The 27162-nt window shown below is 36.7% G+C and overlaps 1 protein-coding gene across 2 annotated transcripts in view; it reads right to left on the bottom strand.

The window, feature by feature from the left end:
- PROS1 (protein S (alpha)) overlaps positions 1–23821 on the bottom strand; it is a 52122-nt gene extending 28301 nt beyond the window's left edge. For both annotated transcript variants that reach the window (XM_004675484.2, XM_012729585.1), the window contains exons 1-3: positions 23597–23821; positions 6518–6675; positions 3534–3558 (exon numbers count right to left, since the gene is read on the bottom strand). In XM_004675484.2, coding sequence (XP_004675541.1) covers positions 3534–3558; positions 6518–6675; positions 23597–23672 — 259 coding nt within the window. In that variant the 5' untranslated portion in view covers positions 23673–23821. The remainder of the gene's footprint in view (positions 1–3533; positions 3559–6517; positions 6676–23596) is intronic.
- Positions 23822–27162: the final 3341 nt, after the last annotated feature.

The raw sequence follows: 27162 nt of genomic DNA, 5'->3' as shown, positions 1-27162 counted from the left end.
TTGGGCTATTTGTCTCTGCTACATGTAGAGTCAGCCAAGGTGTTTGGGACTAGAGTATCCACCTCCAAAGTGGCTTTTCACTCGCAGGGCTGCCAGCTCAGGTTCCTGGGCTCTCTCCATGTGCTGTGTCTTGCTTCTGGGCTTCTGCAAGGGTTGAGTATCTCTTATTATGTTGGTCCTACAGTAGTACTTCTTTCATGGCAGCTAGCTTCCAAGAGGAAGAAAGCAAAACTTGCCAGGCTGGTGAAGAGGCATTTTGTCCTCCCACCATATTCTATTGATCAAAGTAGTCCCAGGTTCCATCACACTGAAGGTGCAGGGAGAAAGGACAGAGTCATACAGTAATGGCGAGATGGCAGTGCAGGGAGAAAGGACAGAGTCATACAGTAATGGCGAGATGGCATGGTGACATTACAGTCATCTTTGAAAAATGTAGTTTATCACAGATGATTCAAAGGCTCATGTGAAGTCATTTTGTGTATTAGCTTCCTAGTGTTGTTGGAACAAATCATCACAACTAAGTAACTTAAAACAACACAAATTCATTGTTACAGTAAGTATCATCTGAAATTCAGATTGGTAGGGCTGCATGCCTTCTGGAGACTTTAATAAGGAAAGTGTTTCCTTGCCTTTTTCAGTTTCTAGAGGCCGCCAGTGTCCCATAGGCCTCTTCTCATGTCACAATCAACTGTTGCTTCATCTTCATATATCCTACTACCAAATCTAGTTTCTGGCCTCCCGCATTCCAGATGTTGATGATAATATTGGGCTCAACCAGATAATCCAGTGTAATATCATTATGTCAAGATCCTAAATTTAATTTTCAAAATCTCTTTTGTCATTTAAGGTAAAATGCATAGGTTTTTCAGATTAGGTTCTTTGGGGGTTATGAAAATTTTCCTACATAATACACAGAGTTCTTTCCTTTCACTAAAAGGACACCATAGCTCCATTAAAATAATGGAGGTATTAGACTATTTTCTCATAGAAATAATACCTATATGCATCTGAGTGTCCTTTTAGAGACTTAATTAGATTTAAGAAGTTATAGGAATTGAATATTCATTTGTCCTCCTCCCCCCGCCAAAAAAAACCCAAAAAACTAAACACCTGAATTAGTTTATTCTGGTGGGGATATTTCATTAAAATTGTGATTTCTGGGACCTCCTTGGTGGAGCAATGGGTTAGAGAGCAGCACTGTGAAGCTATCTGAAGCTATTGCAGCATGAATTTGATCCCCAGCCAGGGAGGTAACCCACATGGCAAGACAGAGCTCTCCTGGCCCACCCACTGCTTCCCTCTGCAGGGTTTTTCAGTGGATCTGCCTATGATTTCTAAGAAAGTCTTACTCTGTATTCTCAACAAATTTGACAACCAAAGTTGGTCCCTTTAACTAGAGATCTAGGTAAAATGTTTCATGTGGCGATTATGAGCCTGGGTCAGATTAAAAAGCAGGTTTAACTCAGTATGTACATGTAAATACTAATATATGTGTGATAATGTTTTCATGGAAATGTGCACTTAGAATTACATTATGGAGAGCCAGCTGCATGGCTGGCTAGTTAAGCTTACCAAGATCAGGGTTATGAACTATTTTAGAGTCACTGAATTATAAAATACACACATCAAGTGACAAATAAGTTTAACTTAGATATACTACCTTTGTCTAGTTTCAATAGTGGGACTTATCCCACATATGTTATAAAATGCCCACATATAAAATATAAGTATTAAATAATAATATGTGATGCTTGAAGTAAGTCCAATGAGGTAAAAATCCTATCAACACAATATACTTATCTGATATTTCCAACAGTTCTGAAGTTCAGAAAAGTACATATTAAATATAACCTGAAAAGTCAAAAAATTTGCTTAACCTGACACCACAAAAACTTTAAAATCTGGGTTGAGAGCTCACATCGTATGTTTTTTTCTTAGTATTTGGGTTTTCTACCATACTGCCAAATAAGACAAAGAGACAGAGAAGTTGGGTAGGGCCTGAAAAAAGAAATTTGAGAGGTATAATAAAGAGAGAAAGGGTTCCTTTTATAAGGAACTTGCCAAAACACATAATGCTGTATTAAAATACTATTTATTTTTATCCAAATATGTTCTGTGATTAAAAGTAAATATCTTACTGAGAATTAACCCTGCAGAAATATAGCCTCATTATGTAAACCTAACCATCAAGGACTTATATTAACTTTTTAATGTAAACTCATTATTTCAATAATCCAATATTATCAATATTATCTATTTCCACTAGAAACATTTAAATTTCTATTTAAAATTAAACTGAAGCAGTCTTAACTTTTCCCTCCACTTTAACAATGTAAGCTTTTACTTTTTGCTTTAGAAAGTGAGGCAACATGTGCAACTTTGCAAAAGAGCTCTCCTTCATGGGTGTATAGCTCTATGCCAGCGCCCTTTCATGGTAGCACTGTTAAAAGTTTTAGAAATGAGATATAAACTATTACTGTTTTTTCAAAAAAGTTTCACTTTTTCCTTCTGCAGTGCTTAGACCCTCATATTGTCTGGGATGTTAGTGCAGGAGAAAGGTGTAAGGATGAGGAATATCCTGAGCCCAAAGGAAGAAGGAAAGTATACTTTTGTGGGCCAGGCAAAGTATATATTGCTTTTATTGTTTGAAAATGATGACAACTCTCCCAAGGAATATTAGACTAAGACATTTCACTATTTGCCTAAAGCAAACTGAAGTCTTGTTACCCTTAATTGATATTTAGTTGAAATATCTAATCTATTAAGTTGTGGAAATTCCCTTACTTTTTGACAGTCCAGTATCACATTCAAAAGTAAAATATAGGTAAGGAAATTGCAGGGAATGATGAAATGTGCTCAAAGGGAGGAGAAGCTGTTAATGATTTGTACAAAGACTTAAATGAAAATTGTCCTACATTAAGCTCTGGAATACACAGAGTTCTTTCATTTCACTAACAGTAACCCTAGTTCCATTAAAATAATAATGTAATGTAAACCATGATGACTACAATTTATAATATGGTGAGGTATGATTGACTGTCACTAAGATAGAAGTTCTTAAATGTTTTCATCTCAAGAAGAAAAGGTTGTAACTATGTGTGGTGGTAGAAATTAACCAGACTCATTAAAATTATCATTTCACAACACATATGAATATTCAATCAACATGTTGTACACCTGAATCTAATATAAAATTACATGTTGGTCATATCTCATTTATAGAAAGATATCCCATGAAAATACACATACTTATAGATAATTCCTGGTACCTAAATTTAACTTTGCATCAGTCCACAAATCTTTCAGAAAGACATGAGAATGAAAAAGACTTAAAAGTTAAAATGCCACGTGGTAATAAAAGGCCCATTCCAAATTTGTCTATATATCTTTAAATAATCAAGATTGCCTAGAGGATGAGATCTCTTAAAGGCAGTGAAATTATTTGGTGGAATATACAGGTGGAGAGTTAGACTTGACCATATCTAAGTTCCTTTCCATTTCTAAAATTGCATGATTGAGATTCTTGAACTTACCTAAGTATTTTGGATAAAAATAATCCTAGAAAAAAATAAAAGAAAAAATATATCTTAGCAAGCGTAGGTTTCAGTATAAATTTAAAACTTACTTTTACCTTATAATTTGCTTTATATTAAAGATGCAAATAAATTATATATAACAGTCATTTCCATACATGAAATTTTTTCTTATAGTAACATTTACCAGAGAATAGATACCTAATAAGTCAATAAGATGCTTAGGTTGAAAGCAATGTCAACTGACTAAATTATCTTTCAAAACCTTCAACTCTAAAAGCAGGTTAAATTAAAGATGCCAAATGTAATCATATATGCCCTCTGTTATCAATTTTTTAATTTTCCATAATGACGCCCATGGGGCATAGATCACATAGATACATACACCAGATTTAATGTTGAGTAACACTCCCATAATTTGATGTGAATTAAAGTGAACATTTATCTCTTAGCATCTTATATAAATGTTGCATACTCATAAATTGATTATGTACAAAAAGTATGTCTGCAAATCAATAATTTGAACTAAGAAATGCATTTTACCAAAGGGAGAAAAATACTAAAAATTATTTTCGGTAGTAAAATTCCCAGGATAGTTCACAAATTTTTTTATACCATATTATATCTGTATGTAGCAATAACAGCAAAAAACATCTTGTGGGACACCATGTTTTCCAACAAAAACATACAGCAGTACAGGACATAACTTTATCCAGTGTAGTGTCAAAATGTTCACTCCTTCTGTCTGTCTGTAATAAATAACTTACACAACACTAATCTGTCTGCTTTGGGCTGGCTCCCCCCCATGTAATGTAGGCAGTAGTTCTGTCTTCTACAGAGCAAAATCCAGGAGGATAGGCAACAATAAATGGATTCAGAAGATGAGGTGATGATGAATGGAATGTACTAGAGACAGTGGAAAGATAAGCAATAAGATGGAGTCTGGGAATCAGTGTAAAAAGACATTAGGGACAGGGAATGATTAGGAACAGACAGAAAATGAAATGTAGTACCAAGTCTTTTTTCTTTCCTTTGATAGAGGAGGCATTTTTGGCCTACTTTTGTCTTCTGTTATTGAAACCAGTATCAGAATGAATCGGAGGGATGGAAGCACATGCATGAAGTTTTCCTTCTCCACTGTTTTCCCTCCTCTCCAACACGCTTGCCATTTGCTACTCAGAGACTAAGTTATAAAAACTTACATAGTGTTCGAAACACATTCAAGTATTTATAGGCAATTTAATAACACGGTATCTCAGGCCTACGGGCTTGCATTAAAATTTTCCAGTAAAACAAATATACAGATCAAGCAGGAGGGTGCAGTATCGGCAAAACAAGAATGACAAGATTTGGTAGTAGCTGAATTAGGGAAGGCGTAAGTCTTGGGTCTGTTATATCCTTGCATGTCCTTTGGCATATACTTTAAATTTGCATATCAATAAAGAATGTGTATTTATGTATTTTAATGTATGCATCTGTAAGTATGTATTTGTGTGTTCCTATTTCTTACATAACAAGAGTACTCTGCTATATAGTATGGAATAAAATATGATCATTGTATCAATTGCTTATCTACAACAAGCAACAAAACTGAGAGAGAAACATTTTGATTCAATTCTAAAGAGTATTGAAAACTAGCCATTGGATTCTTTCCAACCACTTGGAAAAACTTCCCATTGAACCTAGAAAAAGGTGAAAAAGGTTTAAAGGACAATCCCAGAGAATGAATTGATAGTTGGCTTAGACAAATTTTCTAACTACAAATTATTCTTATTTGTTGTCTTTCATGTATTAACCAGTTCAGACTGTGGCAGAGATAAAGAAGGAAATTGGTGTATGTTTTCTTCCTCATCTCTTCTTGGTTATATAGTCTAAGGAAAATTAAAGAGGTGATCCTAAAGGTCATCATATCTAAATTCTTAAGCCCCTCCCCCCACCCATTCTTTAAACTATTTATACTCCTGCTGTCCAGAGAACATGATAGAAAGCATTCACCTCTAGGAAAATCGAGACCTAGAGACAAGGTCTAGTGGTTGAATATTTCTGTCTGACACTAAGGAGTCCACAATATTAACTTATTTTTGACTAACTTGGGACAATTCATATATTAAATATATAAATTCTAATCCCGGGGCTTATAAAATGGATTCAGGAAACATCTCAAGGCATATACACATGGGGTATACTCATAGAACATAGTACTGGAATGACCTCTTCACAAAGAATTTACTGAATACTTATTAAGCACCAAATTCTTGATTAGAGGATCTTGTTTATTAAAGCCTAGATTAGGGCCTTCCCTGGTGGTACAGTGGTTTAAAGCACTGCACTGTAAGATAACCACAGCAGCTTCAGTGAGAGTTCGATCCCATGCCCCAGAGGTGACCCACATTGCCCAGCAGACCTCTATTGTCATGCCTATTGTTTCCCTCAGCACTGTACTTCATCAATCTGCCTGTTCTGTTCCCCACTCTAGCTCTGGTGAATCCTCTCACTGCCCCTGTACCTCTGGCCTGTATCCCAGCTCTATGCATAAATAAATAAATCTTTAAAAAAAAAAAGCGCTTAGATTTAAATGCATATATGAATTTAGTGAAGCACAGTGATAATAATGTAATCTCTTTCTCTCTTCTTCACAAACAAAAACTATATTCGAGATGACCTCCCTTCTACCTATCGCAACCAAATTCTGGGTGGGAAAAAATAGATTTACAAGCCATGAAGTCAATACTCTTTTCTGATAATGAGATACAATGGAATTATAATTTGGTCAGAACTCTTTGCTTTTAGCAGTAGTGTGTCCTAACAAGCCAATCTTCCTTTGAAGGTATTTCCCCTTGAAATGTTTGGGTAGTTACATGTGGAAGATGACACACACAGTCATTAACTTTAAAAAGGAATGCAGGTGAAGACAGCACACTGGAAATGTTCTCAGGTAACTGTATGCCTAAACATACTCACTTAAGAGTTTTATAAATTCTTACCGATTCAGGGTCATTTTCAAAGACCTCCCTGGCTTCTTCTTTGTTGCACAGTTCTTCAATACATTCTCTTTCAAGGTTGCCCTTCTTAAATTCTTCAATTGCGGTGTTTGCACGGCGTTTTCTAATCAGGACTTGCGAAGCATGTTGCTTGGACAAAACTGAAAGAAAAATTAAATTTATATATTTCATGTCTTCACCTAAACCACATCATTTTGTTAAGCAGTGAGAATTAAAATAATTTCCTGCCCGTGATTTTTATGTAATTGTGTTTAAATAGCTGACATTTAAAATCAGTATGGTTGAACTGAGAAAAAACGTGCAAATACAGAAGCACTTTGGTTAACAACTCAAAGGGAAAGTTGGGAGTGCAGCTATAGGCCTACTATAATATACACAAATTATTAAGTTCATGTTTGAGGTCAAACATACCAGATGTTATTTAATGTTTACCTTATTATGGCTACATGAGAGAAGCACCATACCGGAAGGATTATGTCAAAAGTCACATTACTTAAAGTAATAAATCTTCTCTATTTTAATGGAAAACCTGCACGATCTCTATGGAGATAAGATAAATGCTGGAATATGTGCAGTTATTGTGCAAACAACTATTTGAAAGATCGTTGCTTCATGAAAAAAAGGAAGATTTTTATGCGCAGCACAAAATACAGAAGGCAAAGAGCAAAAAAAAAAAAGTAGATTCCTAACTACAATAAAAAATTTTAAATAGTTGAATATACACAACAAAAATGACAGAAGTTCAGCATCAGGCAACAGATTGGATGAGAATGCTGGCATCATGGGGTATAAAAACAATAATATCCAAACTTTATAAGCAAGTTTTACAAATTAAAATAAAAGAATAAGCCAACCAACACAGAGATATATGAAAGAGTTAAATAAAAAATAACACAAATAACATAAGATATAAATGAATTACATAAAGATCACTACAGATTGATATGTGACAAATCTGTGAAATGCTTTTTACTACAAAAAAGTTCTAATTGGATTTATGCCTATTATATTTACAAAAGTTTAAATGACAGACAATATCAAGTATTGATGGAAACAAGTGTTCTTTATATTGATGATGGGAATAAATACCCATAAATGTTCTTTTAAGATGATTTGGTAGTATCTAAAAATTTAAAACATTCTCACTCTTCAACTCAATCATTCTGTTTCCCACATGTATGGTGAATATTCAAATATGCTGGAAATGTTATGTACAGAATACTTACTAAAACACTATTATATTAAACAAATTAGAAAATCCTAAATAACTCTCAAGAAGGGGAAGAAAAATAAATAAATAAATAAATAAATAAATAAATAAATAAATAAATAAATAAAAGAAGGGGAAGAAAAAATAAGCCATAATGCATATGGTGCCATGGAATACTATGCAACTATTAAAGATAATTTTGCACTGAAAATCTCCAAGATATATTATTAATTTAAAAATGAAAATATTAAAATGCCACACTTATAGCTTACCCCTACATATGTAACAGTCATTCTTATACATTTGCAAATAGCCTGTGTGGACAAATACATGGAAAAGAGTTTGGAAAGACTCAAAACTACTAATTGCAATCATGTATATTTAAAGAAAAGAATGGAGAATATGACATTTTGCTTTTATTATTTTGTATGTGAATAGAATATTGTTTCTAATGAAAAAATTTAAGAGTAAAATACAGTATAAATATTTTTTGAAATCCTGATTTTTAACCACAAATGGTTCTTTTACCAAGAAGATGGTCAAGCAGTGTAATCAATAAATTTGCTTTTGTATTTCTCTTCTTACCTGGTAAATAAAAACTACTCAAAAATAACTAAAAAAGGAAGAATAAGAAAAGCAAAAGGGCTAATTAATCAACAATCACCATAATTATTAGACAAATAACCAACCATCTTTTAAGAGTAGAGCATTATATCTTTACTTCTTTTACTTACCAAAACAGAGGTTTAAATGTGATCACTAAGAATATCTGGGTTATATTTTTACCTCTATGTCTTGCCATCTTTATCATCACTCACTGAAATAAAAATAAATCAAGGCTATGTGTCTAAAAGATCCTATTATGTGACCATGCCAAGTATATTGGATAACCAGTCTTATCAACAATAAAAGCATTTGACAACTGCTACTATTTTGTTTATCTGATGTAGTTTTAAGCAAGTTCTTTTATAACACATAGCAAAAGCTTGGCCCCTCTAAACTTCAAATAATATCTCATTGGGGAAAAAATACTTTCTTTGAAAGACAAATATATTGACTCAATAATAAAAATGAGGGTCAAATGCATTAGAAAACAAACCATATATACCACCCCTGCTATTTCTTCCTTGATAGTAGCTTTTGTAATTAAGAACTTAATATTGATATTTAAGAACATCTCTTCTTCTATAAAAGCCCTCACTGCAGAATGCAAACCAGGTACAATAATGAGTACTATATTAATATTTGTAAAAAGGAAAGTTTGCAGCTAACTGTCTAAGGAGAACTAAGGTGATGGTTTAAAGGAAAGCCCATGTAAGTTTATAAAACTGGAAGGAAATTAATAACCTCCATTATTTGAGAGGTGATGAAGAAAAGGTACGGCGCATGCAAGAGATGTGCCCTAAGTTGTAAAGTTTATAAATAGCAAAAATAGGATTTAGATTGCAGGGAACCCAAGGTTTAGACACGCTGTCTATTCATTACTATTTGCTGCGTCTCAGAAAACAAGGAGTTTTGTTTTCTCCGTGATAAAGGGCATATTATAAAGGAAAATTATAAAGGATAGTGAAGCTAAAAAAATTTGTATACATAATTTTACTGATGCATGAATGTTTATGTGTTTTATTATGGTTAGGTTCAATTAAAAAATATTTGACATTGTCAGGATGCTTAATAATTTCTAAAGTGTTTATTATTTCATTGGGTATTAACATAAATATGAGATAAACTACAGAACAAAATTGTCTACCTATTTTCCTGTTGAAGAAAGTGAAGCTGACAAAGGACACATGATTTTCCCTAGGTCACAAAGGCAGCAATAGTGCTAACAGGATAGGAATATAAATATACCCATGTTCCAGGGCCCTCCCTGGTGGTACAATGGATGAAAGTGCAGCCCTGTGAAACTCACAGCAGCAGCTTAAGAGACAGTTCTATTCCCAGCCAGGGAGGTGACCCACATGGTGTAGCAGACCCTTCTTGACCCTCCTGCTGCTCCCCTCAGCAATGTACTTCAGTCAGTCTGCCTGTTCTGCTCCCTACTCTGCCTCTGGTGAATCCTCTCACCAACCCTGCACCTCTGGCCTAGACCCCAGTTTTGTATAAATAAATAAATCTTAATACATAAGCCATGTTCCTTATCCAGTGCTCATCTTTCTGTATATTCTGCCACTCAAATGTCCACAATATACTTGACTTAAAAAAAAAAAAACAAAACATGTGGCTGTCCAATTGCCCAAAAGTAGAGGACTGGATTAAAAAGATGTGGTACATATACACAATGGAATATTATTCAGTAACCAAAAAAATAAATAAATAAACCTTTTGCAGCAACATGGAGAAGCTGGGAAAGATCATGCTTAGTGAAATAAGCCAGAAAGAAAAGGAAAAATACCAGATAGTTTCAATCACAGCAGGAGTATAATGGGCCGGGAGAGAAAATAATAATAATAATGAATAACTATATACCAGAGACATTTTATGGGGGTGGAGTGAGGGATGGGATCAAAAACAGTGGGGGGAAGGAAATACACTGGATTATGGTGATGGCACATGGGTGACTTGGTGATGGGAAGCCCACGGGGATTACACTGAAATGAAAAAATGCACAAAATGATGTAAAAATGAACTATTATATTATTTAAAAAATATATGTGACTGTGAACTAGAAAAGTTTGATATTTTAAACAAGACATATACTGTCCTTTGTAAAACAAGCCCATGTATCTATAGAATAAACTTTCTAAGGAGCTTAATATTTATTCCTTGTTTAATGGACATAAACATGGAAACCCTACCATGTGGGACAAGTGGATGAACATGCAGGCATTATGTTAAGCAAAATAAGTCAAGCAGAGAAAGACAAATATTATCTCACTTTTATGTGAAATCTAAAAAACAAGCAAAAAACCCATGCTGAGAGAAAAAAAAATCAAACTGGTTGCCAAAGTGGGGAGGTGCAGAGCATTTTGGTGGAGGGGTTGGAGGGAGGTAGAGCAAATGTTGAGCTACAAGATGAATAAACACTAGGGATGTCATCTACAACATGTTAGTATGGTTAACACTGCTGCTGGCTATATAGGAAAGTTGTCAAGGTAGATCTTCTGAACTCTTATCACATAGAGGAATTTTTTCTTTTGATTTTATCTGTATGAGATTATGGATGTTAATTGATGCACAACTTAAGTAAATCCAGCCATCATGCTATATACACCTTCAAGTTATTCAGTGACATTTGTCAATTATTTCTCAATAAAAGTGTGTGTGTGGGGGGTAGATATAACTAAGAAATCACAGATCCAAACTAAAGAAGTATGGGGTTATGCAATGAGACAAATATGTGCTTTTATCCATTGATTTAAAGTCTCTCCACAGATATATCCAGCCCTCTGGCCTTCTGGACTGTCTGAAATGTCCCATTACTTAGCAAAGTGGTAATCATGCCACATAAACATGAAGATGCTGCACTTGCATTATTTCCTTTAATCCTAAACACAATTGTTTAAAACAGTTCTTTTCCCATTTTATACATGACAAACTAAAGCCAAGGAAATTTGAGTTCGTTTTTCTAAGTTTATGCAGCTGAAAAGACAGACAAGCTGGCCTCTAAATCCTGTTGTGTTTTCCTTTGTTTTTTTGCATTATCGTATCGTTGCTAATCATTGGTTTCACTTCTTCAGAATAAGCAGCTTTTCAAGAAAGTCCTTGTTAAAACCCAACTATGTTGCTTGCAGAGTGTTACATTCAGAGTCAAAATGTTAGGTTGTAATGCTTAGTTATGAGTCATTCAAGATTAGAAGTATGACTGAATCTCTCTGATTTTCTAAATTTATCTGAGTCATCCCTTTGAAATGGTGACAATAGCAGATTGAACAGTAATGTCAATAATATAATCACTGTTCAAACATTAACTGGAATTCTCTTTTGAAGTTGTCTTTAGAGACTTGAATGTTCCTTCAGTATTTCCCCTGGTGGCAAAATTAGTTTACTGAGCATAAACTTTATTGTCTTATTTCAAAAAAAGGAATTTATTGTTATTGGTGCTTCAGTTAATTACCTATAGCAAGGATTGTGGGGTTAGCAATGCCTTAGCTCACAGAAAAAATGCCCTCAATAATCAATGAGTTTTCACCTTTGCCAAAGTGAAGTCCATTCCTGGGGCCCCCCTTCCACAATTAGGTGCCCAATTTTGCCCCCTTCAGTTCAGGGAGGGCAGGGTCATATACCCATAGGTTGCTCAAAACTGATCATTCAGATGAAGTGAGGGAAAAGCCAGAGGAGGAACTGGGCTTTACTGGGCCCAATTCTCCAAAACCCTGCCATTCTGTTCTCTTGTCCTTTGTAAATATGTTCTCACATTCCTCCATCCAAAATTTCATCTCTTCTAATTCTGCTTTCTTTCCCCCAGTTCTCCTTATCTGGGCTGCCAAGAATGAGAAAGTACTTTATAGCAACTATCTGAGGAGTGTCTTTGGGAGGCATCTGGGTTGGTGGAGTGTTTGAATTTTTGTTCCTGCTTTGAAGTTGTAGGAAGAGGTCAGGAAAAGTGACTTTGATGTATCGATAATGTGAAACAACTAAGTAATACTTTGAAATATGACTGTGCTTTGTGTATCTCAACTCTTAAAATGGCATGTTTTCCTTAATCAAAACCTGAGAAAGAAGAATTGCAGGTAACATTTAGCTAATAATGACAGGAAAACATGTAGCCAGATAGTAGAATTTTCTTAAATAGTCACACATTAAATGTAAAATATTTTTTGTTTAATATATGCTTCTACCACAGAATATTTGCAACTGAGAAGGGATATTTTAAAATGTGAAGGCTGCAGGAACTAGGAAAAATCCAAAGATAGATTTTTAATTAGGCACTCATTGACTGTCAATCTATGTACTTATTACTGACTTGCAGAAAATCTTATGTAATCTTTCAGAAAAATGCCATCACTGTGTATTTTTTATTATTTAACTGTTTCTTTAGAGAGCTATTATGCTTGTTATTCTCCAAATTTCGTTTTGTTTCATATTGAGGACTGTGCTGATGAACAACTGATTCTTCTCATATTACTATGTGAAAAGTCAGAAAAATATTAAGAAAAAGTATTCTCTAAAGGTGAACTAAGCCTCTATCCTTCAAGAGGACTGAACAATAAATAAACTGATGAGAGTCAAATATCACAAAAGGTAGGTCTGGATAAGGATTTAAATCTGGAAAAGAACAAGAGGAAACAATCAGTGAGTTATATATTTCACATATAAAGGTAAACATTGAGTTTGAAGCAGTGAAAGCTGACATTTATTTAGAAATCAGAAACCAATAAAGAGCACTTAAAAATATCACCATTGATCCCCATTCTGGAAGAAATCAACGAACGAGTAGAAAACAATACTTGAACTGTTTAGCCACACAGAAGTGAAATGAAGCTCTTTACTCCAAGATTTAATTACAACTTTCTTTTGTAACCCCTAGTTTAGAAAAATAAAAGAATAAATCAAACACACTGCCTAAAATTAAAACCTTTGATTTAGCCATAAATGGAGAAAGCGGCACATTTAAAAATTGTAAAACAGAAAATGCTTCTATCCAAAAGAGAACAGGCAGCTTATTATACAGAAGAAAACACACACACACACACACACACACACACATTCACTCTTTATGACTTGTTTGCTCGTGGTGAATCAAAAGTCAGGTACTTTTTTAAAAAGTTGTTTTTATTATTTAGGTGTCTTATTCTCCTGAACGTTTTTTTCAATTGCTGTAACATTGCATTAGGACCTTAGACATTACATAAGTTTCGGGTGTTCATGACAGAAGACCTATACACTTATATACTATATTAAGTTTACCACTGAAATTCCATACCTATCTTTTACCATATCACTTTCTCCTTTTTTTCTGATTCCCCCTTCCTTTCTAGTAACCAACTGGTTTTATTTAGAGATGCTGTGAGTGAGATTCTGGGAAACTCTGAGGCATTTTCTAGAGCTCCTTTTTCTTCTCAAGTTGGCTATACTTCCTGAGGCTACAGTGGCGGCCCCTCCTTGACTGGCAGCAAGATACCCATCCACAGAAAGCTTCCCTGTGCTTTTAGATCCCCATCACACTAGGATGCCAAATACCATCTGATTTGATCTCATTTACCAAGGTGTTTCTGGAACAGGAATCGTTTTGTTTTTGTTCTATTTGACCTGTTTTGTTAGGATGGCATCAGTTAATATTATTACTTCACTGGCCTGTTTTAATGTTTGGAAAAGCAACAGGCAAATTGTTCCTGGACGTTTTTAAGAGCAATAAAAGAGTTGGCCCCGTTCCACCACTTCCCATTTCTTGGTTTCCTGTAATATCTCCTAGATATCCCCAATAAGCAAGTCTGAAGCACACATGCAGACTTAGAAAGACTCTAGGTCTCAATAGCTTCTCTTCTGACACGCAGTTTTATTAGTGTTCAGGTAGAATGAGACTATTTGGAGTACTTGTATATCACTGAGTAGGTGTTCATAATTCAATACAACTTTGGCCAGTCTCTCAGAAATCAAACAGCTTTAAGACATAATCTAAATAACAATGGAATAAAGTGATAACTAAATAAAGGTGAGAAAATGACTGAGATAGGAGTTGGGGGAAAGAAGGCAAATAAAACAAGCAATTTGTAAAGATGCACTTAGCACACAGAAACTCAAGCCCACTGAGTGTTTCCCAGTTCATCTCCATGTCCGTGAAGCAATATACTTAGAGGCCCATTATACACCAAGATTGAACTACTTGGCCTTTATAACAGGAAATCACAGATTATAAGGCTTAAGAACAGATTTCTTTTTTCTTGCTCAGTTCTTGACACTGCAAATTCAAGATCAAGTTTCTGGAAGATTCATTTTTCTAATGAAGACCTCAGTTTCTATATGTTAAATGCAACCTCTTGGTCTTATATACTAGTCTGTTTGGACTGTTGTAACAAAATGTCACAGACTATGTGGCTTAAGCCATAGAGATTAATACTAATAACTTTATCATTTCACTGAAAATTTAATGACCATTATTCTTGGATGTGACTTCTAATAGTCTATTTCAAAAAATGGACAAGGAGATTAAGATAAATTATAGTTATCACCCAGACCCAGTGAGAATCAGTTCCTATTACTCTATCTTTAGTTATCTCTAGAAACATTCAGAATCTGTGGAGATAAATTATACTAATTTCACTTCAACTCAAACCTGGAAGATTAGATTTTTGTATTTAGAACATGAAATGTAAATAAACCTCTTAAACAAAGGGGTTTTTCCCCTAACTCAAGTTAATTAAAATTCATTATATTTAGTTTTTAAAAAGTAGGAATAAAAAGCACTTTAACTGTACTTTCCAAAGACACTCACTATTAACATGTTATCTATATCCTTGGAATGCTTTTCACAATTCTTGTTAAAAATTACTGAATTACTGTCTACCCTCCCAAAATTGTTATAATTATTATATTTTCTGATATTTATTTCCCAGATACATGTAAAACAAAACAGGAATATTTAGGCATAAAGGACTTGTATCATCACTAGAACAAGAATCAAGATATACTTGTTTTGTATCACCAGTGAAATTACTTTTAGCACCAATAAAATAGTACTCTCAACCAAAGCTTAGCAATTTTTAGATAATTGGAATTATGCTGTCAGATGTCATCCTCCCTGTTTGATTCATTGAATAAGAGATGACATGAAACCCCAATTCCGCATCTAATAAAATCCTTTATCTCTCAAGTGCTTTTTGTTTTGTTTTATTTTTGGAGCTGATATTCTTCTGGTCAATACTGGCTTGGTGTGTTAACTTTCATTAAACTCCTAATCTTAGTTGCAGCTTACAGAACATTCTTTTCTCTTCATTCTCAATTTATTTTTAAAAATTTTTTAAAGATTTTATTTATTTATGCACATAGGAACTGGGGTTCAGACAAGGTTGGGGGTGGATGAGTGAGAGGATTCACCGGAGACAGAGTGGACACATCAACCAAAATTCAGTGCTGAGGGGAGCAGTGGGTGGAACAGGAGAGGCCTGCTGCACCATATGGGTCACCTCCCTGGCTGGGGATAAACTTCGTGCTGCAGTGCCTAGGGACAGCTTCTTAGTTCTGTCCTTTAAGCCACTGATCCACAAGGGAGGAACCCATTCTCAATGTAGAGGTCAAAACAATCCTGCAGAAATACTAGAAGTTTGCAGGAGGTGATGAAAAAAGCCACAGTTTACATTAAATTGTAATAAAGCTGAATCTTAGAAATGCGAGTTCCTCTATCTCAGGTCCAATAATTTCTTACCACACACTGTGTCCACAGCTGAATTTTCTGCCCTCAGCTTCCCTGTGACAGTCTTTCCCCATATCTATCCCAATTCCTCCTTTTTGCCTTCCCTGTAAATTTCTGTTTATTTCTTATACAGAAACAATTCTATCTTTCTTGCTATCTCTTTATAGACCAGAGTGACTCACACTTTAAGTGTGCACAGGAATTTTTTGAAGGTCTTGTTAAAATGCATATTCTGAATCAGTAGGTCTAGGGTGGAACCAGAAACACTTAATATCTAATAAACTCAAAGGTAATACTATTGCTGCTGCTACACGGAATAACTCGAATAGGAAAACTATAGACTGTGTTTTTAGGACTTTACTTTCTAAAGCTAAAGCTACCTTTTAGGGTAATTACAAAATAATAACAGTTGCTATAACAAATAATTTCAATACCAATTACCATAATTTTTCACCCTGCTGTATTAACTGCCAAATCAATATTATTAAACTATCGTTTCCAGTTGGTGTGCTAGGAGGCATAATTAATTTGCCCTGAATCTATCACAAATTTCATTCATAGTTAAAATAACCTCACATTTTGTAATATATATTGTTGATGGCTAGATAAAGTATCCTGGAGTTTTAGGAACCATTATCTAGTTCTCCTGAAATGTTTGGGGGGAAAGGGTATTATCTTCAATTTGTGCTCAAATTGCTAGGTACTTTCCACAGATGGTAGCAAGACTGTAGCAAGAATCCAGCAAAGGCCCCTGTAGTTTGGGAGCAAGTCACATTTTCTTCAGCAAGTAATTGGTATCCCTTTGAAAAGCTACTGCTGGCATCCTTTGGGACTTAACTGGGGTCTGAAGATCTGACCACAGGACATCTGATAACCATGTGATTTGGCCATCATGGACTGGATGTTCTTTTCCAGCTGATCATGAATTTGGTTGTGACAGCAGTTCAGCCTTGATATATTCAAATGTTATGTGTAGGGCCTCTCTGGTGGTACAAGGAGTTAAGATCAAGCACTATGAAGCAGCCACTGCAGCACAAGTTCAATTCCTGGACAGGGAGGTGACCCACATGGCACAGCAGGCCTCTCCTACCTCACCTGCTGACCCCCTCCTCAGTGTATTTCAGTAGATTTGCTTGTTCTGCTCCCCTCTGTGTCTCTGGTGAATCCTCATACACATCCTAGCTCTTGTATGCATAAATAAATCTTTTAAAAGACCACAAATGTTGTATGAATGGAGGGACCTATGCATATCATTAATTTAGGGGCCTCTGCAGTCGCTTGTTCTCTTGACCTTTTCTTCCCCTCCCTCTGTTCCTTTAATGGCATCATGAGGCAAGGCTTATCTCTAAGGATGAAAATCTCTAGCTTACAGAAGCTGTGTATGATGTACCAACATGAGCCAAGGCTGGACTTGCTATAAAACTATGGCCAGAAATGAGCAAACAAACAAACTAAGCTTCCCTCAAGGGTGAGCTAGGGGGCTCAGAAAGGGAAGATATGGGAAGATATCTTCCTTCACAAATAGGAAAATACATAAGCTCTATTTCTCATTATCCACTTTACTAAGAATGAGGAATGATCTGAGATCAAGATCTATTTGACTTCGGAATGTCTGAAATGTTCTGCCAGTTTTTTCAGAGACCTGTAAAGAGCTAGATTCTGGGGCTAAAAACAGAGATAAGTTTGGGTAAGAGATGGCCCAGAACTGAAAATATTTGTGTTCTCGATGAATGTTCACAAGAAAATCTCCCACCAGAGAAGTTCTTAATTAAAAAGGGGTCAGAGTGACCTACTGAATGATTGCCAGTTGAGTTTTCCTCTCAAAGTAATCTAGTGCAAGGTTTGCAAATTCAAAAACCTACACCTGTTAGCTGGCTGATATAAACAGGGAAGATAATTTTTTTAAAGACAATGAAGTTTTGTTTTCCAATCACGGCAAACTGGAAAGGGTATTGAAAAGGACAAAACAAAAATGAACTCTGATGACAAGGGGAGAGGGTAAAGGTGTCAACTGCAGGGTGGCGATGGAGACTTTTGGTAGTGATCATGATGTAGATGTCAAATTATGTTACACACCTGAGAATCTCTATGGGCATGAGAACATGGGCAGGAGAGGAAGCACAATTAACTGTGGCAGTGGCCTCCAGGTGATTTGGTGGCTGGTGCACTACAGTAGCTCTATAATATTTTATTTATTTATTTATTTTTAAAGATTTATTTATTTATTCATACAGAACTGGGGTACAGGCCAGAGTTGCAGGGGCAGTGAGAGGATTCACCAGAGACAGAGTCGGGGGCAGAACAGACAGATCAATGAAGTACACTGCTGAGGGAAGCAGCGGGTTGGTCAGGAGAGGTCTGGCGCCATGTGGGTCAGTTCCCTTGCTGGGGATCAAACTCATGTGACAGTGGCTTCAGACAGCTTCACAGTGCTGTGCTTTAACCTGTTGCACCACCAGGGGAGACCCAGGTAGGATTTTTCTTTCAAAATCTATATCTAAAAGTTGACATTCAATTCATATTTGGGTTATCTGTCAGCATCACTTTTGGTAGACTTACTTTCAGTGATCTATGGTAAAACCGCACAGTACTGTCTCTAAGGAATTCACTCCATAGTTAAAGAAATAATAGATAGGCTGTTTATCATGGTTTGTATTGGTCATACACTCTAAAAAGCCAGAAAGCAGCTTGCCTTATGGAACAGTAGACAGGCCAGTTACTAAGGGTGAAGGAAATGCATTTGGGGACATAACACTGTCTTCCAAAAGGGAAAAAAAAACAAATGTGGTATGTTTTCTGTATCAGTATGATGTTCTTTTTCTTAAAGCTAAAATACACACATCAGGAGGGGGGGGAGGGAGGGAAGAAATACTTGTCATGATGTGATGCTCAGGGGCTGATATGGGTTGAATTATGTCCCTCACAAATTAGTAAAATCCTAATTGCCCAGCACATGGGATTATGATAATTGAAGATCAGAGACCTGTAGATGAGCAAACTGATATGAAGTCATAATTCAATAATTCCTAATTTCTTAAGAAAAGAGGACATTTTCTTAAAAAAATAGGAGGAGCCAGACTTATGCAGAGGGAAGATGTTGCAAAGACATTGGAAGAGTTCCATCTGCAAGCGAAGGAATGTCAGGAGTGACTAAAAACCTGAGAGATCTTCTTCCTCACAGCCCTCAGAAGGAACGACCACTTACGACACCACTTACGACACCTTGATTTCTAATTCCTAGCCTCTGGAACTGTCAGACAACAAATTCTATTGTTTAAGACACCAGTTTGTGGCACTTTGTTACAGCAGCCCTAAGGAACAAATTTATTATTCTATTCTCAAAGTTTTTCCTCTCTTTTCTTACAACTAGGTTCTGCTCATTTCAAAACTGAGAAGCCAAGGAAGAATACAATCACCAGAGGACCAGGTATGTTTTCCACTGGCTTAAAAGCAGAGCCTGTAGCCACTGAAAGTTCTTTAGTTTAAAAAAAAAAATGCTGGAATGGCAATAATCAAATCAAAATATTGTTGCCTTCACATATAATTCAGGGTTAATTCAGTTACTTATACAGAAAAAGATATTGTGAAAGAAGATGGATATAACCATTAACAGGAAGGAATTCAGGGATAAGAGTTTTCCTGAAAAAGATTATGATTCATTTCATAAAGCCAACCAGAAAACCTGAGGAATGCTTGAGAGCAAGAGAGATATGAACTTGGTGGTGAACGAACAAGTGATAAAGATTGGCCTTAGCTTGTAATAAGAAAGATATTCTCTTGACTGTTTTCAAAAATTATTAATTGCAATATAATACAGGATGTGTTAGCACACTGCAATACATCATTTCATCTATAAAGCATAGCACAGACTTAAGAAGTCATGGATGTCCGCTGATGACATTAAACTAGGAAACTGGGCTTTCCTTTTCTCTCAATGTGGTAACTTGAGCAAGTGGGCCTTGCTGCTATACATTAGTTATTTGCATCATATTAGAAATATCTGCACTATATTTGAAATATGTTCAAATGGTGTGGTGTGCATGAAAAAATAGGGCATATATATATGTTGTACAGCCCAACATTAAAATGTGTACTTTTCTTGGTTTTGCTCCCTTCCAGGCACCCATTCCTTTGTGGGAACGGTCCAAGCACTGGCCCTAGATCTAGTGAGCTTTCAGTGACAGGGCTCCAGAGACAAGCTAAGCCAAAAAGATCAGACCTTCTCTCGTAGGAATTTGAATTGGGAGCACAGACACACAGACCTAGAAGGTCATTAGAACTAAGTCACCTGGCCCTCCCTGGTGGCGCAGCGGGTTAAAGCACAGCACTGAGAAACTAAAGCCACTTCTGCATGAGTTCGATTCCCGCCTGCCCCGAAGGTGACCACATGGCGCTGCAGATATCTCCTGACCCGCCCGCTGCTCCCCTCAGCAGTGTACTTCGTCGATCTGCCTGTTCTGCTCCCCACTGTCTCTAGTGAAGCCTCTCACCGCCCCTGAGCCTCTGGCCTGTACCCCAGTTCTGTATGAAGAAATAAATAAATCTTAAAAAAACAAAAACAAAAACAAAAACAAAACTAAGTCACCTGATGGTCACTCCCAACATAGTGAACACAGGAGTTCCTACCACACAGATCACGTTAATACCAAAGTCACTGGCTTCCCTAAGCCTGGTTTATCAGCATGCCATTTAGACATCTTCCACTAAGTCAGTCTGCTGCCTGCCCAAAGGCCCACCCGCTCACCCTCCCTCGTTCCCTTCCTTTCTTCCCTCCCTCCATCAAGAGTTCATTATTGCGGCTTTTAGCTAAATAATATTAATATATATTCTATCAGTCCCTTATAACATTTTGCTCATAATATTTTGAAAGTTTAAATACATATAGAGGGCCCTCCCTGGTGGCACAACAGGTTAGGATGCAGCACTGCAAATTGGCCACAGCCACTTTAGTGGAAGTTTGATCCCCAGCCCCAAGGTGATCCACATGGCGTGGCAGACCTCTCCTGACCAGCCCACTGCTCCCCTCAGCAGTGTACTTCCTCGATCTGCCTGTTCTGCTCCCCACTGTCTCTAGTGAAGCCTCTCACCAACCCTGCAACTCTGGCTTGTACCCCAGTTCTGTATGAATAAATAAATCTTGAAACTGTATATATATAGACCTATTGCTTTAATAGAAAGAAATTTTTGAAGTTGTACAAAAAAGTCTATTATGAAAAATTTTACTGTTTCCTATCATAGAATTAGTGGTAAAGAAATATGACACAAAACTTTGTTGTACACCAGAATGGTCTCTAAGTACTTGTACCACCCTGACTCTAATCTTATCTTATCAAAATCTTTACATCAGTGCAACATTTTGGACTTTGGAGTAAAGAGAGTTTAAGAAAATACAAAGATGAATAAACAATGAAAGAGATAGAGTAAGAAAAAAAGAGAGACAGAGAGAGAATAAAAAAGAGAAGGAAAGGCCCTCCCTGGTGGCACAGCGGGTTAAAGCACTGCATTGAGAAGCTAAAGCCACTTCCCCATGAGTTCGATTCCCGCCTGCCCAGGAGGTGACCACATGGCGTGGCAGACCTCTCCTGACCGGCCCGCTGCTCCCCTCAGCAGTGTACTTCATCGATCTGCCTGTTCTGCTCCCCACTCTGGTGAAGCCTCTCGCCGCCCCTGAGCCTCTGGCCTGTACCCCAGTTCTGTATAAACAAATAAATAAATCTTTAAAAAAAAAAAAAAAAAGAGAGAGAAGGAAAACATGAGGCAGTTATGTGAAGGGTAGGTTACAACCAGGCAGAGTGGGTGTCTGGATAGGACTGAATTAGCACAGCTAAACGGGTACATCCCCTTTTCCCTATTTCTCTTCACCACAAGCCGTTAGTGAGAAACTATATATATATGATTTGGAAAATAAATTAACATCCCTAAAACAATGTACTTATTGATAAAGTTGAACTAGATGATTTCTCACTCTCTCCAAACTAAAAAAAAAAGCAACTTTTTTCTTTAAAAAAATAACTGTTTCCATGTATTAACCAATGAATTATATATCAAATATTTAGACCTATATTTTTATCTTAAATTTAAAATCTTAGGAAGTAGCAACATCCCAGTTCTATACCTTTCCTTATCAGTTAACCAGGTCATTTTAAATCCAATTAAACTACCATAATATTTTAAATAGGCATTATTGGGTCAACTATGCTCTATGTGATATACTTTTAGAATTAATTTACTCTACCAGTGTCTATATAAAGCAAGTATATTTTTCTATGTGTGTAGTTTGAATACCTGTGTATAATACACACACAAACAAATTTTAATTCTACTAGATTCATTGAAAATGTTACAATCTATAAAATAGAATCCAATAAAATCCTGTGTAGGCAGCAAGACACTTTTACCTTCCTTGTATCTATTTTCATCAGGCAAAAATATTTATTGTCCTAATGAACCATAATTAGTTAGTGTATGTGGACCATATATGTTGACTTAACAACAGGAGTTTGAAGTTCTGCCATTGTAGCTCTTTAATATAGAGTACATAACTAATGTTTTAACCTTTAAATGAGAATTTTTACATATCCCATTCACCTTGATCAGTAATTTATAAAAACTAGTGGACAGTTAATAAATTCCTATCTGAATCTCCTGAAAAGACCATTTTTGAAAACTACATTGAAACTTTAGATAGTTTTAAAAGTTTATCTCTTGCATACCATTTCCTGAGAACAAAACAGAGCACAAGTGAGAGTTTTTGAATCAATGAATATGCTAAAACTTTAATAAACAAGTTACTTGGCAACTAAAATGTATTAAGTGCCTTAATATCCTTATATATGTTATTCAGAGAAAATTCAAAATCCTGCCTTGAATTCAAGCAAGGGAACATAAAGAACTGGAACTATAAAGATAAAGTACAAAAAAGATTCATGACACAAGCTCAGATCTATGGCACTTGGTGTCAAAAATTCTCGGAACAACATGATCTAAGAAATACAATATTTAACAGTCCTTGATTTCAAGGTTAGAAAATGACATCTGCCTGCTACTATGCAACCCCCTAACCATCCTAAAACAATTCGTTTGTCAATGTTGAGATAAACAAACCACGTTCAAAGTACAGAAATTGCAAAAGGGTGGTAGGTCGCTTGAGGGAGGGTTCTGGCTGGGGATAGGGGCTTGTGCAAGGAATAAAGAAAGGGATTGTTTTTTCCTCCCTACTCTACAGTAGAACGCGCTCCTACCTGTCCTCTGCCTGGGAACTTCAGCTGGGTGCAAATGGGTAGATGTTTTAATTCCTCAGCACACTTCCTATCACCCAGGTTCTTGCATCTGTCCAGTAAGGTACACACGCTTCCCACAGCAAGGTACACACTGCCTCTGCCCGGCTATTACACTGCCTGCTAGATTCACGGCGGCCCCCATCATCCAGTTGACTGTCAGGACTCAAAGGAAACTTTCCAGAAGGCTGCAGTCCTAGAAAAGAAAAGCCTACCCACAGCACTGAGACTTCATGAGCACGGCTGGGAAAGGAGCAGACCAAACGCTATTGACTACTCACAGTTGGCCTCCGAAACTGGAAGCACCAAGGCGAGGCATGCCAGCAGTGCCCCGCAGCGCCCACCCAGGACCCTCATAGCTCAGAGGCCCGAGGCGCAGCCAGGGACTGCGGGTGGCAGCGGGATCTGAGCGCGCGACGCGCGGCGGAGCTGCAAGTCGGGGAGCCGATCTGCGAGGACTGAGGCGCCGCGGCGCCGGCGAACCAGCGCGCCCGCAGAACTGCCGGAGCCGGGGCGGAGGGGACCGCCTGTTCCCAGCCCCCAGCCCAGAGGGGAAGTGATAACCAGGACTTTTCCAGGAAGCTTTTCGGAGCTGGGGGCAGGGCCCTGGGAGGGTGTTGCAGGCCTAGTAAACACAGCGGGCACATCCTTCTCTGCGGGTTCCCAAACTCCAGCGTTTCCTTCGTTCCTGTGTTTCGGAAAATGAACTTTCACAAAGTGAGGGGGCGGCAAAGACAGTCAAAATCCTCAGTGTGCTGGAGTGGGAGCTCAGTGTCCAAGAGAACTTGAAGGATTCCGAAGAGGATACCCAGGCTTAGAAAACCTCTGAGAGATTGACTTAGAGGATGAGGACTTTGGTAAATTTAGAGCCAAATCGAAGATGCAAGGAAAACTACAGCTAGCAGAGCTAATGGAAGCAAAGAGAATGGTTGCGATCATCCATTTTTGTATTTTAAAGAAAAACACAAAAGTAGCAAAAGCAAAATATCCATAAAGTATCCATTCTGCATACACGCCCACCCTTTACTCTTTCTCCTGTCACCCACTCTCTTTGGTAACCTCAGTTCTTGTATTGGTATTCACAAATTTATTTTTATTTTGCTTTGTTAGCTCATCTACTTTGCCTCTTTTCATACTCACAGTATAAGAAATCATCCAATATTTGTCTTTATCTTTCTAACTAACTTTGTTTGGCTTAATCACCTAATTAGAAGCAAATGGTGAAATTACATCTTTGACATAGCTGAATAGTATCCCACTGTGTATAAATACCACACCAAATGCTTTGAGATAACCTATGCACTTGTGAAAAGTTGTTCAACATCATTTATTATAAGGAAAATGCAGATTAAATACATATTCTGATACCACTTGATGCCTGTGAGAATAGGCTATATAAAAAATAGAATCAGCAAATGTTGGTGAGGTGACACTGAAAAATAAAGTCTCATCCTTTTTTGGTGGGAATGCAAGTTGTTACCGCCCCATTACCGCCCCTACGCAAAACAATGTAAGGATTTCTTAAGAAAATTAAAACAGAAATTTTGTATGACCCAGCAATATATCTGTTAGGTATTTATCCAAATAATATGAAACACTAACACAAAAAGATTTATCTATACCTATGTGCACAGAACACTGTTCAAATCGCCAATTAAGGACCCTTCCAGTTGAAATAAAGGGTTAAATAAAGCACAGCACTATGAAGCTACCACAGTCCCTACAGCACTAATAGGACCCCACTAGGGAGGTGACCCACATGGCACAGCAGAAGTCTCCTGACCTGCCTGCTTCTCCCCTCAGCAGTGTGTTTTAGTACATCTGTCTGTTCTGCTTTTCACTCTGTCTCTGGTTAATCCTCTCACCACTCCTGTGCATCTGGCCTGTACCCCAGTGCTGTATGCATAAATAAATAAATCTTTAAAAAAATGCCAATTAAGTCATGGAATCAGTCCAAGTGCCCTTCAACAGATCAATGTGAAATATACTCAATGGAGTTTACTACACAGCAGTGAATGGAGATGAAATGGTCAAAAAGTGAACAACAGATATTGGATGGTTTCATCTCCCTTCATGGGGAAATTGTGGGCTTATTCTGCCCTGTTCTCTTACACCTACCCTACCCTGAAGATTGTAGCCAAAGATCTAGGAGAATATGCAGAGGGAAACATCTAACAAGTTGGATCAAGAAGATATAAAGAAAGGAATAGGATGTCAGAAAAGTTAAAAATGTTTGCCAAAGTCCTACAAAAGTGACTAATTTGGGAAAAGATGAGGTCTTGAGCTAATAGAAAGTGAGAAGAGATAGGAAAACAAAAGGGAGGGGAGAAAATTCATGAAAGTATCATTTAACTACCTACTCCACCCAGCTTTATTGAGAAACAATTGGTTGGCATGCCTCATTAAAGTTTAAAGTACACAAATAGTGATTTGATCTGCATATATTGTGAAATGATTACCACAATAGATTCAGCTAACATTTACCATTTCCTTGCATACAATAATAAGAGATTTTTTTCTCCTTTCATGAGAACTCTCAGGATCTACCTCTTAACATCTTTCCTATATGACCTAAAGCAACATTAACCATAGACATGACAGTGAACATTACATTTCTGATACTTATTTATTACTGGGTTTGTCACCTTCCTCTAAATCTATCTCACCCTACCTGACCCATCCCACATCTGGTAACCACAAATCTGAGCTCTTTTTCTATGAGTTTTATTTACATGTTTATTTTACATATAAGTGAGATCATACAGTATTTATCACTCTTTGACTAATTTCACTTTGTTGCCTTCAACAACTTTCTTCATTAGAATTGTATTTCAGTGTAATTGACAGGATAGTGTGGGCAGATGCAGCTTCTGACGCTAATGAGGAAGGAAGGGATAACTTAAGAAAACATGTATGGGCCCTCCCTGGTGACTCAATGGATTAAAGAACAGCACTGCAAAGCTAGCCACAGCCGCTTCATAGCAAAGCACAGCAGACTTCTCCTGACCCGCCTGCTGCTGCCCTCAGCAAGTGTACTTCATCAGTCTGCCTGTTCTGCTCCCCACTCTGTCTCTGGTGAATCCTCCTACCCTCTGCATCTCTGACCCCAGTTCTGTATACATAAATAAATAAATATTTTTTTAAAGAAAACATGTAGAAGTCATACAACTCTAATAATTGGAAGAATAACCGAAATTATATAGGCAGGACAATGAAAAGAGTGAGCAATATCCCTCCTACCTGAGGTAAGAAAATACTTTTGATAAATATTTATAGGCAGGTGACCAGTTAAAAATATCTTATCTGTTAGAAATAGCACTTGAACTTTATTCATTTCATTATCTTAGCAATCCTGCAGAGTAATGTATAGATTTGGTTCTTGGCTTCAGAGACAGTAAACTGTATTTAAATTTGAATTAGTTACATGAAAAAGTAAAAGATAGAAGTTAATTTTAGACTTGCATCTATATTTAGTCCCAGGATATGGTTTGCTCCTGGATAGAATGGCTTTCCCAGGGGCCTCTCTCCTTTTACCAGGGTTTGAGAATATATATTTAAACAGAAATTGAATGGAAGATAGTTCTCCACATATTGTGTATGTTTTTTTAACCTGTCATTCAAAGACTATAAAAAGAAGTGCAGATATTACATATAGCTTTAAATAAAATGTGTTATAAAACAGCCCACAACTCATAATCCCTATGCTATAAAATCAAATAGCAATATATAATCCTTACATATTGGAAATAGTATCAAAATTATAATACTGGTTATCGTTGGATGGTGTGATAGCTTATTTTCTTCATATTGTTTTTTAGTGATTTTTCGCAGTGAAAATGTATTTATT

This window comes from Condylura cristata, unplaced genomic scaffold, assembly GCF_000260355.1.
Source record: "Condylura cristata isolate star-nosed mole 26May11 unplaced genomic scaffold, ConCri1.0 scaffold00003, whole genome shotgun sequence".
In the NCBI taxonomy this organism is placed as follows: Eukaryota; Metazoa; Chordata; class Mammalia; order Eulipotyphla; family Talpidae; genus Condylura; species Condylura cristata.
The sequence above is the reverse complement of the archived record's forward strand: the minus strand, read 5'-3'. Positions and strand labels throughout refer to the sequence as shown.